Genomic DNA, 14,381 nt, shown 5'->3' with positions numbered 1-14,381 from the left:
GTGCGGATAAGCCTCCGATAGCAATTTTTAAGGGTGCGGATAGCAAAACTCTATTATTATTATTATTCAAGAGTTGATAGGTATTTACTGTATGATATGATATGACTTCCGAGGAGGAGGGGGGGGGATGCGCTTTCTTCTTCTTCATTGCTACATAATTTTCACAACATAACAACAGTTCACTCACAAACAGGTAAAAAATAGTTACAGCCCAACAACAACAACACACACACACATTAGCCCTAGTTATATCATATCATATCATATCATTTCTTCCTCTGTTCATATTCATATTCATATTGCGACACATCTTCAACATCCTCATCCTCATCCCAGTCGAAGAAATGCTAGGGTATCTTGAATTTCGCCTCGTTGTACCTACACATAAACAGCAATTCCCCTTTCCTTTCCCTTCCCTTCCTTCCTTACACCAAGTATCGGAATCCCTTCTGCATCCGCAGTGCCTCGTCGGGACTATCAATGATCTCGGAGCCGGCCGTATGCGAAGCCTCGGGCTGTGCTTCCCATGCCTGCTCGCCTTCCTCGAGCTTCTGGTTGAGACCTGATAGAATGGATCGGAATGCGAGACAGCCAATGATGGTAACACCGAACATGGCCGTCACGATACCGTAACTCTGGCGGTATCCGTTGTCCTTCAAGTTCCACACATAGCTACCCGCCACGTTGCCTAGTTGCGAAAAGGCGTTGATGAGTGCAATCGCGACGGCACGTTTGGCAGGAGGTCGAGGGAAGGATGAGCTGATCCACGAGTAGAAGACGATGAATCCGGCGTACGAGCTGGCTTGGAGGAACAGTGCGACGTATCGGGCGGCAATGTTCAGCGTCGACATGCTGATCACGAAGCCGACCATTCCGCCGAGAATGGGGCCGGTGATGTGCCAAAACTATACCAGAATTAATACATGTTCATATACATCCATAAGCTTTTATAGCGGGAGATAGATAACAAACCTTTTCCTGAGTTCGGTCGGCGTGCCAAGCATTGAAAAGGGAAACGATGCATGAAAAGACCCACGGTGGTGAGCTCATGAGTAGAGTCGGGACGTAGTCAAACCCAAGTGTACCAGTAAGGGTTGGCTGTGCTTATGATTAGCCGTCGCATCTGTACAAAGAAACCATGTGGAGTGCTTACGAAGAAGGCATTGAAGGACAGCCCAACGACATAAGCAGTAAAGGTAAGCATCATGAGATAAATCTTGACGTCCTTAACAGCCATGATGAGGCCATCGAACACGCCCTGGTTGGCGCTGTCGATATCAGCCTCGCCGACATCCTCGATCATTCTCAGTTGTGCAACCTGAAGTTCCTCCTCGGTGAATCCGCGAGAGTTGTGAGGTAGATCGGGAAGCACAAATCCGGCAGTGACAGCAATCGCCATAGTAATGGCACCCTCAATCCAAAACAGCCATCGCCACGCAGCGTGACCCAAAACGCCCTGCATGTTTGACAACACACCGGCAGCTACGAGAGCTGAGAAGGCATTGGAGATGATGTTGCCGCAGAATAGGATGGCGTTTCTCGTTGTCAGCTCTTTTCGTGTGTACCACTTGGACTGGATCAAGAGTGCTCCTGGGAGGAAAGCGGCTTCGATGAAACCTAGAAAGAATCGCACGACTACCATGCCGGTAAAGTTTTGGGTGTTTCCGCTGAGTGTGGAGATGAGACCCCAGAGTAACATGGCGCAAGAAATGTAAAGTGATGGTCGTTCGATTCGGTTGATGAACATGTTGGATGGGACTTGCATGAGAATGTACCCCACGTATAGGATACTTAGGCAAGTCGCATATTGTGTCTGATGAGTGTCAGTAGGGTATTACTAGTGTAGTATGAGATATTCTACGTAAGAATAAGATGTCATACATCATCGAGGTTCAAGTCTGTATTGAGTTATATTAGCACCTTTACCAACCCATTGGTATACGAGATCAAGAACGTTGCTGCTTACCTGTTTGGAGACCCTTGAGACGTGCGCTCGCAATGTTATTGCGGTCGAGGTAGTTGAGAATGTAGATGACGACGAAAAGAGAGCATCGGGCATCAAGTTTACGCTTCAGCGACTTCTCTACGCGAGTGCGGTGGGCAGAATCCATCGATCTAGCAGCAAGAAGCTTGTCGGTATTTTCAGGAACTGGAGTTGGTGGATGCTCTAGAGTTTCCACATTCCGTTTTGCGCCAGGTACTTGAGCAGGCTCTGCCCGTGTGATCTCGTCGTCGGCCATAATGGATTGTTACATGTACCTAGCAATAGGTAGCCTATGTAGGTAGTCTTTATGTGCCCAGCCTCTTCGCTTCTGAAGCCAGTGGATGGTAGGACTATGGTCGAATAAAGATGGTTCTGTTTAGCTAGTCCAGGGACAGACTATATCAACAGAAGCTAGGAATGAAAATAAGAATTTGGGCGGCGTCAAGGTTTTTATCCAACCAGCATCATGAAAACTTACAGTCCACCGGTTCATCCATTAAAAAATCAAAGACTGATCCCCATATGGCGGGGCAAAAAGTTACGCAAAAAGAAGGACTAGAAGGCATGATATTGGGGAGACGAGGCTCTTCTTCGGTGTCTTGGCATTTTTGGGGTATGGGGGTTCAACTGGAGAAAGGATTGTTGAGGGGAAATAGTGTAGTTACTAGGTACCCCTGACAGCTGTTAGTAATTTACTACTAGGTAGGTAGTACTACCGTACCGTTGTAGGCTGCTTCAACTTACCCAAATGAGATGAAACGACCGCTTAGCTCTATGGCTAAGACCTAACTCTAAATCCCAGGTAATGTGTATTATACTATTAGTTAACAATAATTACTATTAATAATAAATATATCATTCATGTAACTTGTATAAGTAGCACATTCCTAACCGATCGAACCGGCGGCTGAATCCATACAACAAACCGGAACCGTGACACCGCACCCACCAAGCTCCCGGACAGCTGTTGTTAAGTAGCTAACTTTACGTATTAACTACCGAACCTACATGGCGCTTGTGCAGACATCTGGTCCCTCATTTTCTCCAAGTTTTGCCTTTCTTTTTGCCCCAAATAACTCCGCCATTGGTGGATACGGCCAGTCGAGAGGCCCTTTGGTTAATTAGTGAATAAATACTTGGTTAGGGTCGGTTCACGATCACCCGCTTCGGTCTATCGATCGAGATAGTTACCTAGATCCACATACATATAGTTTACAATTGCTTGCTCTGCTACTAAAATAATAGCCTCGAGGATCAAAAGGCCAGATGATATCATAACTACCTACCCACTTCCCGGAACCAAGACCCCTTAAACTTTTAATACGCGAGCCGATTCAATTATCTTATCCCTATTTGCTATAGTTACTCTTCCGGTAGTTAGGCAGCTTTGTTTTATATAACGTTCACCCACACACACAGACACACAGACACACAGACACACTCGGGGATCGAAATTGGATCGGACTTTTCACCGAAACTTTTTGAGTTGCTAACTTATTTGCTGCTTAAGTCGAATTGAGTTGACCTGAGCTGATCACCTGGCTCTTACATCGCGGGGATTATCAATTCGGAGGATACACAGCTTTTAACGGTCGCGCAAGGTACAATACAATACCTAATCAATCGAGCGGCCAAAACACACGGCCTGCATTTCGAGAACTTTGTCTGCTTCTTCTTTGTTCCGAAGCCCGTCGCTCCAAGATAGTCAGTCCTTTGGGCAACGTTGACAAAGCACTACTTGGCTGTGAAGGATGTGTTAGGTATGCAAAAGATGTACAAGAGCGTGTAAAGCGCGACAGTAATATGGCATATGGCACACGTGCACCATCATTACCATTACCCGGGAGTCTTTGAGTCTTTGAGTCTCTGAGCCTATCAGTCCATAGGTAACTATTGGTAAGTAGAAGGCAGAGGTGGAGGTCAGTTATGTATTGTATGTATGCTCCAAATCCCCCCCATTGAATAAACCCCTTTGTCTGTCTCCAACCCCCTTCAACGTAAAAAAAAAAAGCTGGCCGCACTTTAGCTATAACTACGCCTAGGTTACATAAGATACCCACAAGGAGCCAATTGTCAATTGCGACGTACGTATATGGGTCATGCCCACCTACCTGACATTTAAACCTATGTATGTATGTATATATATATATATATATATATTCAGACCCATTGCATTCAAGTGGTGGTGCCGCCTCACCGAAGTTAACCTACCTACCTACCTTACCATCCAGTTACGACGAACAAAGCAGCTACTTACCTTACATATGTTGATAGGTAACTAGATAGGAGAAGCCTGAACTTGGGACTGCATGAACGAACGAACGCCATTGTGTGCCTGCTTACTGGATATTCTATCTGTCATGTAACCTTCTCCGACGAACTTGCCTGTGCTTTAGATCTCAACCTTAAATATCTATCATCGACTTTCCACCCCGCAATCAACAACTAATTTCCATTTCTATCCATTTTATCTACATAGCTACATCGTATCTACTATTGCTCCACCAACTTGGTTGTTGGTTGTGTATATCCTATCAGGTTTGTTCTAGTCACGGTTTGCCTTATCCGCATAATTTCGTTTTGTGACGACATTCATATATCATCCAATCATGCCTCACAAAGAAGACCCCGAAACCACCGAGTTCACCCCAGATCTCTACCCCCCCTTCCCCGACGACATCCCCGCCATCGAGCTAGAGACCATCACCTTATCAAAACTACTTGGCGGCGACGCAGCAGAGCAAAACCGGGTGTACCAGGCCTGCGTCGGGCGCGGCTTCTTCTACCTGGCGCTGGAGGGGTGCGAGGCAGGTGACACGATTCTCCGGGGTGCGGAGCAGGTCGCGCAAGCGGGGGAGCGGATCTTCAAGCTACCGCTGGACGAGAAAATGCGGTACAGGATGATTAAGTCGCTATTTGGGTACAAGTATGCCGGGGCGTCGGTGACGGATCGCGCCGGGACCCCCGACACGGCTGAGTTCTTCAATGTGGGTAAAAACGATATGATCGTGCCCGATGCTAGTATGACCCGTCCCTGGCCTACCGAGGTCCTCGACGCCAAACCGCTTTTTGCTTCCTATGTCAAGACCGCTCACGCCGTTGGGTTGCATATTTTATTCATCCTCGCCAATAAGCTCGGCATTGACCCGTCCGAATTTGCAAATCGCCATAGGATTGAGGAGCCCTCAGGTGACCATATTCGCATCACGAGGGGTCCGCCGAGAGAGTCTGAAGAAATGCCTGAGATCCAGACTCCGTCACACACCGACTTTGGGACGTGAGTACATTTATTTTTCTTTGTTACGTGGTAGTCATATTAGACAAGCCCCTTATTAATGTAATCATACGTAGAATCACTGTTCTCATGAATTGGCTTGGCGGGCTCCAGGTTTATTCGGAGTCGTCGCGAAAGGCGCGGCCTGGTGACGGTGAGCCAGATGTGCCTGGAGAATGGCTCTGGGTGAAGCCGAAGAAGGGTTGTGCTATCATCAACCTAGGAGATGCAGCTGTAACATTCTCCAACGGTATTCTCAGTTCTGGTCGCCATCGCGTGATCCCGGCTCCCGGCGTGCAAGGTCAATGGCCACGGTATAGCATCGTTTACTTCGTTCGCCCTGAGGATGAGTGTATTATGAAGAAACTCAGAATAAAGGGGGTTCCTGAAGATCCAGAGGAAGAGGGAGAGAAGCTAACGGCGAAGGAATGGATATATAGGCAAGCATTGGCGTTGGGAAATCGGCTTGACGATTAAGAGGCAGAGTGGACAAATTCGCATCCTATGATTCTCCTATTACCTAGGTAGAAGTTCTGATTATGGCATCCAAAATATTATTATATGCAAATAGGCATATGCGAATAATGTTAAAGTATATTCTTTGTGACGACTGCCCTCGTCAACTTGAAATGAAGTGAGCTACTAGGCTCTTTAAATATTAATTCTTTGTCATTGCCATTGTGCCAAATCCGGCGCCATCGCGTCATTAGGGTCAGTCGCTGCCCCGAACACGGATTCGATGCTGATGAAATCATATAGGACATTCTGCATCTGTATCAATTTGTTAGTACCTGATATCAAACATTGTAAGGGGAAAAGGCTGACCGAGGTGTCAAAGTCCCAGTCTTCATCCATTGCCATTATCGTGTCAAAGCTGAACTGTTCGTCAACTGCAGTAGTCTTCTCGTCAAGGTTTGGCCTAGCATGTTGCTTGAGTAACTCCAAACCATCGCGCGCGGCTTCAGTGCCAGCCTTGACGGTAGCATCCACAAGCTCGGGTCCTTTTAGGCCACTGAGTAAAGCCTCGACTTGTCCTAGTAGTCCTGCCGTGAACATGTAACCTTTTATATTGGTTTCCCCGGCTTTAATGCGGTGGCGGACCCAAGTGGCGGAGTCCCGAAAAATGTTGAGTAGGTCTGTCCTGGGTGTCGGAAGTCCCATACTGTCATCTTCTTGTAATTGGTTCTGTACCTCGAAGGCGATGGCCATTGACGCCTGAGATATGATATTTCGAAATAAACCTGCTGCGCATGTGGTGAGTCGACCTAAATCATCCGCATCTTCGGATGTTAATCTCAAATCGTTTGCCGATCGAGGACTCGTGGATGCCAATGGGAAAACGAGAGAGTATAACTTTGCAGATGTCTCAACTACAGTTTTCTTCGAGAATGCGTAAGCTGGCTCGATCATGCCTGGCCCGAAATAAGGTAGATGCAAAGTCATGAAATATCGGCGGACGAGAAAGTCCAGAAAGCGTCGTTGGAACGGGGTTGGTTTACGCTCCGTGGAGGAAAATCGTTGGAGGTTTTGCGAAAGTGACTTGTAGGCTGTGCCGAGTTGACCGTGAAGTCGAATCGTGTCGTCGTAGGTATTTTGGCCGCGGATCTCGTTGAGCGCTTGGGCGATCGCTAGACGTGCCGAAAAGGTCGCGCGAAGAGCTAAGGGTATTGTCATATCTGTGAACTTATCATTTGGATTGACTAGAGTTGAGGGGTCGTCACTTGTTAACTGGGCGTCATCGCAATCGGATGGAGCGCACGTGTCGAACTCTTCGAAAAAGATGAGAGGCGGTCCCCCGGAGTCAATACTGGCTTGCAAGGCGATTTCGAGGATAGTGTTCCATAACCGACGTCGCATTTCTGAACGAAAACGATTCATTTTGGGTAGCTTATTCGGATCTCTGTGAAAGCCCATATAGATGGCTGTGCGTACGACTTGCCCAACTGGAATCCATACCAGATCCTGACCGACAGATGCAGTCTCCTGGGCCATGCAATGAAGTAACATGACCTGCAGGCCAGAGAGCGTCAATCTCGTTTTCGGAACCGGTGATACCAGCCAGCATTGTGCCTCGTACACCCATTGGACGGCTGACTGGCGCAAGGTGAAGAGTTCATCATAAATGGTACTGCCAATTGCCATGACAAGCTGAAGTTGTATTACAAAAGAAGGATCAACCGAATCGGGGGAAGACCAAAATTTCTCATATTCCTTTTGGAAGGAGGGCACGTGCAAGATTCGAAATACAGACTCTGAGGTCCTAAGGTAGCCGTCTACAAGCTTGTCGGCGATTTCTCGCGAGGGTATGTTGGTCCCAAATTTGAAACTCAACTCGGGGATTCGTTGAGCCTTGATGGTCCTAGCCAGTGTCTTGCATTTGCCAACAAGTGTCATGATTTCTGTCTTCTTTTCTCGATATTGCTGATCAAACATTTCCAGGACACCTTTGAACTAGGTAGAAGTAAGCAACGCGTACTGAAGATATAATACGGCAAAGGGTGTCAAGGCATAAGAACAGCATACGCTTCCAACTTGGTTCATCCAATGGCTTTGGCCAAAGTATCGAGTTTTAGACATTACACTCTTGTTCATGGTGTGCAACTCCCCTGCAAGATAACTTGGATAAGTAGCTACGGGCTCAGAACTAGTAGTGGAGGCTCGAGTGACGTTCTTGGTGCTGGTAGATTGTTGTGTAGATTCTTCCAAGCGACGCTCAAGCTCCCTAATTCGGTCGAGCAATGACTTTACATCAAAGGTGGGTGTATTCGTCTGAGACGAACTTGAATCAGCAGGCGTTGTTCCAGTCAGAGAGAAGTTGGATCGATCATCATGTGACGAATCAGCTTGATGTAGTGGACCAGCTAGAGTAGACGTCATATCCGACTGTCGTGGAGATGGATGGATTTGAGGGTCAAAGACACAAGTTCTGTGCTTAGATCGTACACAAGCACCACAAGGCATATTGCGGTCGCAGCGGATCTTGGACTTCCTGCAGCTAACGCAGGATAAAGCTGGGCGACGACGGCGACGCTCCATTTTTGAGCTATGAACTGGTGTATTTTCCATGTTGGATATCAGATCTACACCGGGGTATATCCATAGATGTGTTAGACATGGTGATAGACATGTAAGATGATTCGGGAGGAATTGACTTTGGTAATCTCCATGGCAGGTAAATCTGGGGGTGGGGGGTCGTTTTGTTTATCTCCGAGATCCGAGGCACTACAAAGAATTAAGGTTAGGTAATAACTAACTATCCCCTGACTAGAAGTTTAGAACACACTCGCACTATTCGACTCAAAAGTAATCCTACAGATTTAGTTAGCTGTCTTATTACTAGTATCTTTACTGGCCAAGACCATAAGGCTGAGTTCCTTATCTCCGAGCCAACTTCTAGCCAAATTTGATATTGGCGCTGAGGTGCCAAGATCGAAGACATGTTGATTGATTTGGGGGTTTGGTTTCTGTTGGCTTTTGTCTACATGGTAGGTACAGTACGTTACTAATATGAAGCACAGGACATACTTTACTCATTCTACACACTTGAAAGAAGGTTGAATCATTTTATATACATAACTATGTAGAAGCTAAGATTATGATAGTTATTCAGACTTCAACTGGAGGTCAACTAATAAATTGATGACCCCTGGTCAGTTACAGGGGTAATGTTGTTTGTATGTGTTACCGTTACCGTTACCGTGGTCCGTGAAATATGGTCCCAACGACTTAGTAACAAACTATTCTGTGAATCTAAACAATAATAACATTGCTTTTTCTTCATCTTTGCCATATACTCACTTTGCTATCTTTACCTGTTTGTCCAACAAAATCATTCTGACATATCAACTACCCCTCTTTAACTTTATTCCCTTTTAATTATTCACATTCACTCGTAGTGGCATCCCTACAATACCAACTTACCATAATAACACCACTCTCATTCACTCCTGTAAAATTCACGGCAACCAATATTCATCAGTATCCAACCATATCCTCACGCGCATTAACCTGTGCAACACTACGATTGGGACTACCTACTTAGATAGGTCTACTGTGTACACTTTTTGTTATAAGGTCGCCATAACAAAAGTTAGGGAGTGTGAATTGCTCATGATTCCGACCTTGACTCTTTCTATCTTGGATACTTTGACCATCTCTCATTCTGTACCCCATTCATCTTCTACCTGCCACATTTCACACTCACAATATCTTTTCATCATATCTTGCCAACCACAACTTTCACAACTTTCACAACTATCATAATGGCATCAAAGGACTCTGCAAATAAAGATGTCCAATTTTCAGCTCGTGAAATGGAGATACTTGCAAAGGCGTGGCAATGTTTCGACGACTTACCTAGAGTAAGTTCAATCCTCACCATATCTTGTAGTTTTGATGTCTATTTCATCATCCAGACTAGACAGGTTAGTTATAAACCTAGCAATAACTAACTTGCTTCAATATAGATCGACTTTGTAAAGCTTGCAGAAATTGCGGCATTCAAAAACGCCGCCAGTGCGCGAGCATGCTTCTTGCCTATCAAGAAGAAGCTTATTACCGCTGCTGGTGGCCCTAGCCAGGGACAATCGAGTGTTCCGAGCACTCCCACCAAGGGCCGCGGCAAACGTAGTCTGGAGAGTAACCCGGGTTCCAACAAGAAACCGAGAGCTTCCGCCAAACTCATAGCCATCCCTGACGTTGAAGAAGACGACGACGAGGATGTGATCCATGCCAGACTCAAGGCTGAACTTAAAGCTAAGATCGACCAGGAAAAGGAAGATGAGATGATGGTGGTGGAAGAGTATGTGGGGTGGGAGAATAACGAGGAGGATAATGAGCAGGATGAGGGCGAGGTTTAATGGCGATAATGCATTCGAAACTGCATATAAAGCTGCCAAGCCAGATAGGATGTAATGTCGCAGCATGTTTTGACATCGCAAACGATAACCCGGATCTTGGAGAAAGAAAAGTCACGTGCAAAGGGGGACAAAGAGACCTTACATGTGCACCTCCGGACTTACATATGTATAGTACGCCTTCTCATCGTAGGCACGCACAGCTATCAACTATGTACCACGGATTTGGAATATCTGGGCGAAGGACTTTGAGGGGGGTGTAAGAGATTATGAGCTTTATGTATAGTAGGTTATGTAGTACTAGGTAAAGAAAGAGGTAGCCAACAGTGAACATGGCTTTCCAAAACCTTGGAACCTTGGCCTTTATAAATCATGATCCGAATTATGTAAAAATTACTATCAACCATGGGAGGTGATTCCTGATTCGATCTAGGCATGCTGTGAATATTTGAAACGATTACAAACGGTATCTGTACCATCTGGCACCCAGTAGATACCTGGGAAAAAAGAAGGTGCGACGCATCACGAGTTGAACTCTAACTATTTCTAGATGTCATGGATTCATCGGATGGGTTTCAACTTTCAAGGTTCAACGTTATCTTTCAGGTACCCGATGTTACTAAAAACCCTTGTTATAGCGACGCTGTAGCTTATCTAGAACTTTAATCCCAACTAGACTGACTACACGTACTTACTACTTACTGTAGGTAGATCAGATAGGTGCGACCAGCGACAAACCGGCGACAACAATAACAAAAAAAAGTCCTTGTCAGTTTGCATCTGGATCCCAATTCCAATTATTTATATGGGCCATTCCCCCGCCGCTATCCACTTTTACTTACTTCTTGTCCCATGCACATGTGGGACCCTTGATACCAAACCCAAATATGTAACTATGTTATGTACTTGCCGTCTATCCGCCAATTAGATAATTCGGATTTTCCCTCGTTACTTGGCTTTACTTCATTCTGCATACATATAAATCACTGCATGACCATCACCTACTACTACATACTGCTAGCTCCTCTATCATATGCTGCATACTTCCACCTCTATCACCAAATTTGCAGACCCGCCAGTCTCACTAGTCTCCATTTTCTTGCATGATGTAGTAGTAGTGTCGACTCTTTGAGCACTGTCGCTTCTGTTTTTATTAGGCCAGCCAGACCTACTTCGTTTGATAATATCGGATACTCTCTCTTCTCTGTTGCCGCATGCCTCAGAACTATCCACAACTACCTCATGGACGGAAGCTGAGCTTCTTCGTTCCTTTTTACCGTTTGCAATTGATTTAGACTGCCCGAATCATTGGTTGGTACCATTACCTCTATTGTAGGATTCTATCTCAAACAATGCCGCCTCCAAGCCCTCCCTCTCTCCCCACTAGCCCTCGACCTTATCCTCATGCTCCGCTGACCCCAAGTGGTCTTCGCCAGAGTCGTACCATGTCATCGTCCACTATGAGCGATGATACACCAGAAAATGCCGCTGGTGCTGGCCCTAGCAACCGACCAGATACTCCCAAAGACCAGTTTGCCGAGACTTCTTCCCTCCTTCATCACGAGCGCATCCACGATGGCCCTTGCGATCACGGTACATTCTCACCTCGCGCAACGAGCCCCCCACCGAGATTCGGCAATCCTGATGCTGATGCGGGATCCGTGGATGACTCGGATGGCTCCACCCCTTCAAGCGAGACGTTGTTAAAAAGAAGCTGGAAGAAAACTTTTTCGAATAGAGTCAAGAGCAAGAAAATGACAACCTCAAGTAACCTAGCACACCAACATGGAGTCGAGGACTCTTGGGGAATGTATTTGTCATACTACATACCATTTCTCACGTGGATTAGACAGTACAAGTGGTCATGGTTAAAAGGCGACTTCACCGCTGCCATTACCATCGCCTCTATGTACCTTCCTATGGCACTCTCGTATGCCGAAAATCTGGCCCACGTCCCCGCTATCAACGGCTTGTATGCCTTTGCCATAAATCCCTTCGTGTACGCCTTGCTAGGAAGCTGCCCGCTTATGGTTGTCGGCCCCGAAGCAGCTGGTTCTCTGCTCATCGGTTCCATTATCAAAAACACTATCGACCTCGGACGTGGCAATGACGATAACGCCGCCTTGCAAGCCGAGGTAGCTGGTGTGGCTGTTGGTATAGCCGGCGCAACTGTCTTCCTCATGGGTGTGTTCCGTCTCGGTTTCCTCGATAGCGTCTTGAGTAGGCCCTTCCTACGGGGCTTCATCTCTGCCATTGGCGTGGTTATCTTCATTGACCAGCTGATACCTGTTCTGGGACTAAACCGCGCCGCAAAATCGGCCACGGGCGTTGCACACGGAAGCACCGTTCAAAAACTTGAGTTTGTGCTAACTCATCTTGGCGAGCGGCATAATCTTACTGCTACTGTTGGTTTGGTGGGATTTGTTGTTATCATGGTGTTTCGGTGAGTGAAGGACATGCAAATGGTCGTTGCTGTAATAGTATACTAACTTTTTATATAGGGAGATTAAGCGGCGATTACAGCCACGATACCCAGGAGTGGCATATTTCCCCGACCGACTTATTGTGGTTGTGCTCTCCGCCGTCTTGGCATGGTCCTTGAACTGGGAACAGGAAGGTGTACCACTTCTTGGTAAAGTCGAAGCAGCATCTGGCCATGTTTTTACCTTCCGCAATCCTTTCAAGCTATCGCATATGACTCATATTCGAGATGCTATGGGCACGTCCTTCTTGATTGGTATGCTGGGCTTCTTTGAATCCTCGGTCGCTGCGAAGAGCTTAGGCGGCGAAGAAATCATCGAAGGGATGCAGCTGAGTCCAAACCGAGAACTCGTAGCCCTGGGAGCAGCCAATCTCGTTGGTTCGTGCTTTATGGCTATTCCCGCTTTTGGCGGGTACGGTCGAAGCAAAGTCAACAAGAGCACTGGTGGCAAGAGCCCCATGAGTTCTATCATGCTGAGTATCATTACCGTCATCTGCATCATGTTCCTCTTGCCGTGGTTCTACTATCTCCCTGTAAGTGTCATTTATTGTCTAGGATATTCTTCCCGTTTCGGTATAGAGAGCTAACTATGAGCCAGAAACCTATCCTGTCTGCCCTTATCATGACTGTTGCCTGGTCTCTCATCGAAGAAGCGCCACATGATGTGTCTTTCTTCATACGGATCAAGGGCTGGACCGAACTTTCTCTTATGGCTGTCATCCTAGCTGTGACAGTTTTCTTTTCACTCAACTTAGGTATCGCGATTGGAATAGGCCTATCGCTTCTGCAGGTCATCCGTCACTCTACTCGCCCCAGAATCCAGATTCTAGGGCGGATTCCTAACAGCGATCGCTTCGCTAACGCCGAAGAGCATCCGGAGAATCTTGAGTTTGTCGAAGGGTGTTTGATCGTAAAGATACCAGAGCCTCTGACATTTGCGAATACGGGTGAATTAAAGAACAGGTTGCGGCGACTTGAGTTGTACGGCACCGGTAATGTTCATCCGGCTCTCCCGCGCTTGCGTCCGCAAGCCAGCAACCGAAACATCATATTTGATATACATGGAGTGACATCTATGGACGGCTCAGGTACCCAAGTTCTCGAAGAGATTGTACGAAATTACCGCGACCGAGGTGTTAGGGTATTCTTCAGTCGACCCGTCAACCGAGATAGCAGGGTATGGGAAATGATGGAGCGAAGCGGCATTGTCAGGCTTGTCGGTGGTAGACACCGCTTCGTTGATGATGTGAAGGACGCTCTACGCATGACTGAGGTGGAGGAATTTGAAGAGACTGGAGCTTGTGCGGCCGCCAGTGACGAAGTCTCTTAGGCAGAGACGGGACTGCGTACCGTGAAAGTGAAAGCCCCCGATAAAATGATCCCGCCACGATGTAATATAGCATATTAAAAGGTGGATGTGTGTGGAAAGCACAATGCGGTACGATTGCTACGTATGCCATCACCAAGCTACATAGATCTAAGTGGTTGCCTGGTCGGCACTCAAGCCCAGATAATGGTAATATGGCTCTAGAATACAAAAATGAATACATTGCATTCTTCGTTTTCTTTCAATAGAGTGAATTTATAGAGGTTCACTAGTCCTTCATCTTATCCTTGTCATATTTCGCTTCTTCTCCCTTCATCTTCGCAAATCATAAGAGTCTATTGTCACTAGGTAGATAAAACCCGACGCTCATAAGACTACCAAATATTATACAGCTAGTTGTGTATACCTGTATAGTAATGACTTCAACTCGTTTGACCCTTGAAGCCTAACCCTTTTTT

The 14,381-nt window shown here is 46.5% G+C and overlaps 5 protein-coding genes across 5 annotated transcripts; 3 read left to right on the top strand and 2 right to left on the bottom strand.

Annotated features, from left to right (window-relative positions):
* Nucleotides 1–273: 273 nt before the first annotated feature.
* On the bottom strand, nucleotides 274–2,885 carry GGS25DRAFT_473074 (MFS general substrate transporter). Its single transcript, XM_049259507.1, has 6 exons — nucleotides 2,729–2,885; nucleotides 1,967–2,658; nucleotides 1,882–1,898; nucleotides 1,154–1,813; nucleotides 973–1,098; nucleotides 274–905 (listed from the first exon to the last, which is right to left on the bottom strand). The coding sequence occupies exons 2-6, from the start codon at nucleotides 2,238–2,240 to the stop codon at nucleotides 426–428; spliced, it is 1,557 nt and encodes a 518-aa protein (XP_049122106.1). The 5' UTR covers nucleotides 2,241–2,658; nucleotides 2,729–2,885; the 3' UTR covers nucleotides 274–425.
* A 1,545-nt stretch (nucleotides 2,886–4,430) lies between these two features.
* GGS25DRAFT_65254 (putative oxidoreductase) lies at nucleotides 4,431–5,790 on the top strand. Its single transcript, XM_049265935.1, has 2 exons — nucleotides 4,431–5,261; nucleotides 5,336–5,790. The coding sequence occupies exons 1-2, from the start codon at nucleotides 4,594–4,596 to the stop codon at nucleotides 5,733–5,735; spliced, it is 1,068 nt and encodes a 355-aa protein (XP_049122105.1). The 5' UTR covers nucleotides 4,431–4,593; the 3' UTR covers nucleotides 5,736–5,790.
* Nucleotides 5,597–8,417, bottom strand: GGS25DRAFT_65241 (uncharacterized protein). Its single transcript, XM_049265934.1, has 3 exons — nucleotides 7,782–8,417; nucleotides 6,084–7,709; nucleotides 5,597–6,029 (listed from the first exon to the last, which is right to left on the bottom strand). Exons 1-3 carry the CDS (start codon nucleotides 8,322–8,324, stop codon nucleotides 5,928–5,930), a joined length of 2,271 nt encoding a protein of 756 aa, XP_049122104.1. The 5' UTR covers nucleotides 8,325–8,417; the 3' UTR covers nucleotides 5,597–5,927.
* Nucleotides 8,418–8,848: 431 nt separating this feature from the next.
* Nucleotides 8,849–10,507, top strand: GGS25DRAFT_473065 (uncharacterized protein). Its single transcript, XM_049259506.1, has 2 exons — nucleotides 8,849–9,619; nucleotides 9,725–10,507. Exons 1-2 carry the CDS (start codon nucleotides 9,521–9,523, stop codon nucleotides 10,115–10,117), a joined length of 492 nt encoding a protein of 163 aa, XP_049122103.1. The 5' UTR covers nucleotides 8,849–9,520; the 3' UTR covers nucleotides 10,118–10,507.
* A 764-nt stretch (nucleotides 10,508–11,271) lies between these two features.
* On the top strand, nucleotides 11,272–14,169 carry GGS25DRAFT_473045 (sulfate transporter family-domain-containing protein). Its single transcript, XM_049259505.1, has 3 exons — nucleotides 11,272–12,557; nucleotides 12,616–13,129; nucleotides 13,195–14,169. Exons 1-3 carry the CDS (start codon nucleotides 11,467–11,469, stop codon nucleotides 13,924–13,926), a joined length of 2,337 nt encoding a protein of 778 aa, XP_049122102.1. The 5' UTR covers nucleotides 11,272–11,466; the 3' UTR covers nucleotides 13,927–14,169.
* The last annotated feature ends 212 nt before the right edge of the window (nucleotides 14,170–14,381 follow it).

Source organism: Hypoxylon fragiforme (assembly GCF_022984875.1).
Source record: "Hypoxylon fragiforme strain CBS 206.31 chromosome Unknown GGS25scaffold_1, whole genome shotgun sequence".
In the NCBI taxonomy this organism is placed as follows: Eukaryota; Fungi; Ascomycota; class Sordariomycetes; order Xylariales; family Hypoxylaceae; genus Hypoxylon; species Hypoxylon fragiforme.
Note: the sequence above shows the minus strand (reverse complement) of the source record. Positions and strands in the feature narration are given on the sequence as shown.

Excerpts from the sequence above, each read along its gene's own strand:
- GGS25DRAFT_473074 (XM_049259507.1), bottom strand. The coding sequence starts at position 2,240 with ATGGCCGACGACGAGATCACACGGGCAGAGCCTGCTCAAGTACCTGGC. Across the intron at positions 1,099-1,153 it reads TGTCCTTCAATGCCTTCTTC|CCAACCCTTACTGGTACACT; the intron begins GTAAGCACTCCA and ends TCATAAGCACAG. Across the intron at positions 906-972 it reads CCGACCGAACTCAGGAAAAG|TTTTGGCACATCACCGGCCC; the intron begins GTTTGTTATCTA and ends ATTCTGGTATAG.
- GGS25DRAFT_65254 (XM_049265935.1), top strand. The coding sequence starts at position 4,594 with ATGCCTCACAAAGAAGACCCCGAAACCACCGAGTTCACCCCAGATCTC. Across the intron at positions 5,262-5,335 it reads TCACACACCGACTTTGGGAC|AATCACTGTTCTCATGAATT; the intron begins GTGAGTACATTT and ends AATCATACGTAG.
- GGS25DRAFT_65241 (XM_049265934.1), bottom strand. The coding sequence starts at position 8,324 with ATGGAAAATACACCAGTTCATAGCTCAAAAATGGAGCGTCGCCGTCGT. Across the intron at positions 7,710-7,781 it reads GGATGAACCAAGTTGGAAGC|TTCAAAGGTGTCCTGGAAAT; the intron begins GTATGCTGTTCT and ends ACTTCTACCTAG. Across the intron at positions 6,030-6,083 it reads ACTGGGACTTTGACACCTCG|ATGCAGAATGTCCTATATGA; the intron begins GTCAGCCTTTTC and ends AAATTGATACAG.
- GGS25DRAFT_473065 (XM_049259506.1), top strand. The coding sequence starts at position 9,521 with ATGGCATCAAAGGACTCTGCAAATAAAGATGTCCAATTTTCAGCTCGT. Across the intron at positions 9,620-9,724 it reads GTTTCGACGACTTACCTAGA|ATCGACTTTGTAAAGCTTGC; the intron begins GTAAGTTCAATC and ends GCTTCAATATAG.
- GGS25DRAFT_473045 (XM_049259505.1), top strand. The coding sequence starts at position 11,467 with ATGCCGCCTCCAAGCCCTCCCTCTCTCCCCACTAGCCCTCGACCTTAT. Across the intron at positions 12,558-12,615 it reads GTTGTTATCATGGTGTTTCG|GGAGATTAAGCGGCGATTAC; the intron begins GTGAGTGAAGGA and ends CTTTTTATATAG. Across the intron at positions 13,130-13,194 it reads CGTGGTTCTACTATCTCCCT|AAACCTATCCTGTCTGCCCT; the intron begins GTAAGTGTCATT and ends ACTATGAGCCAG.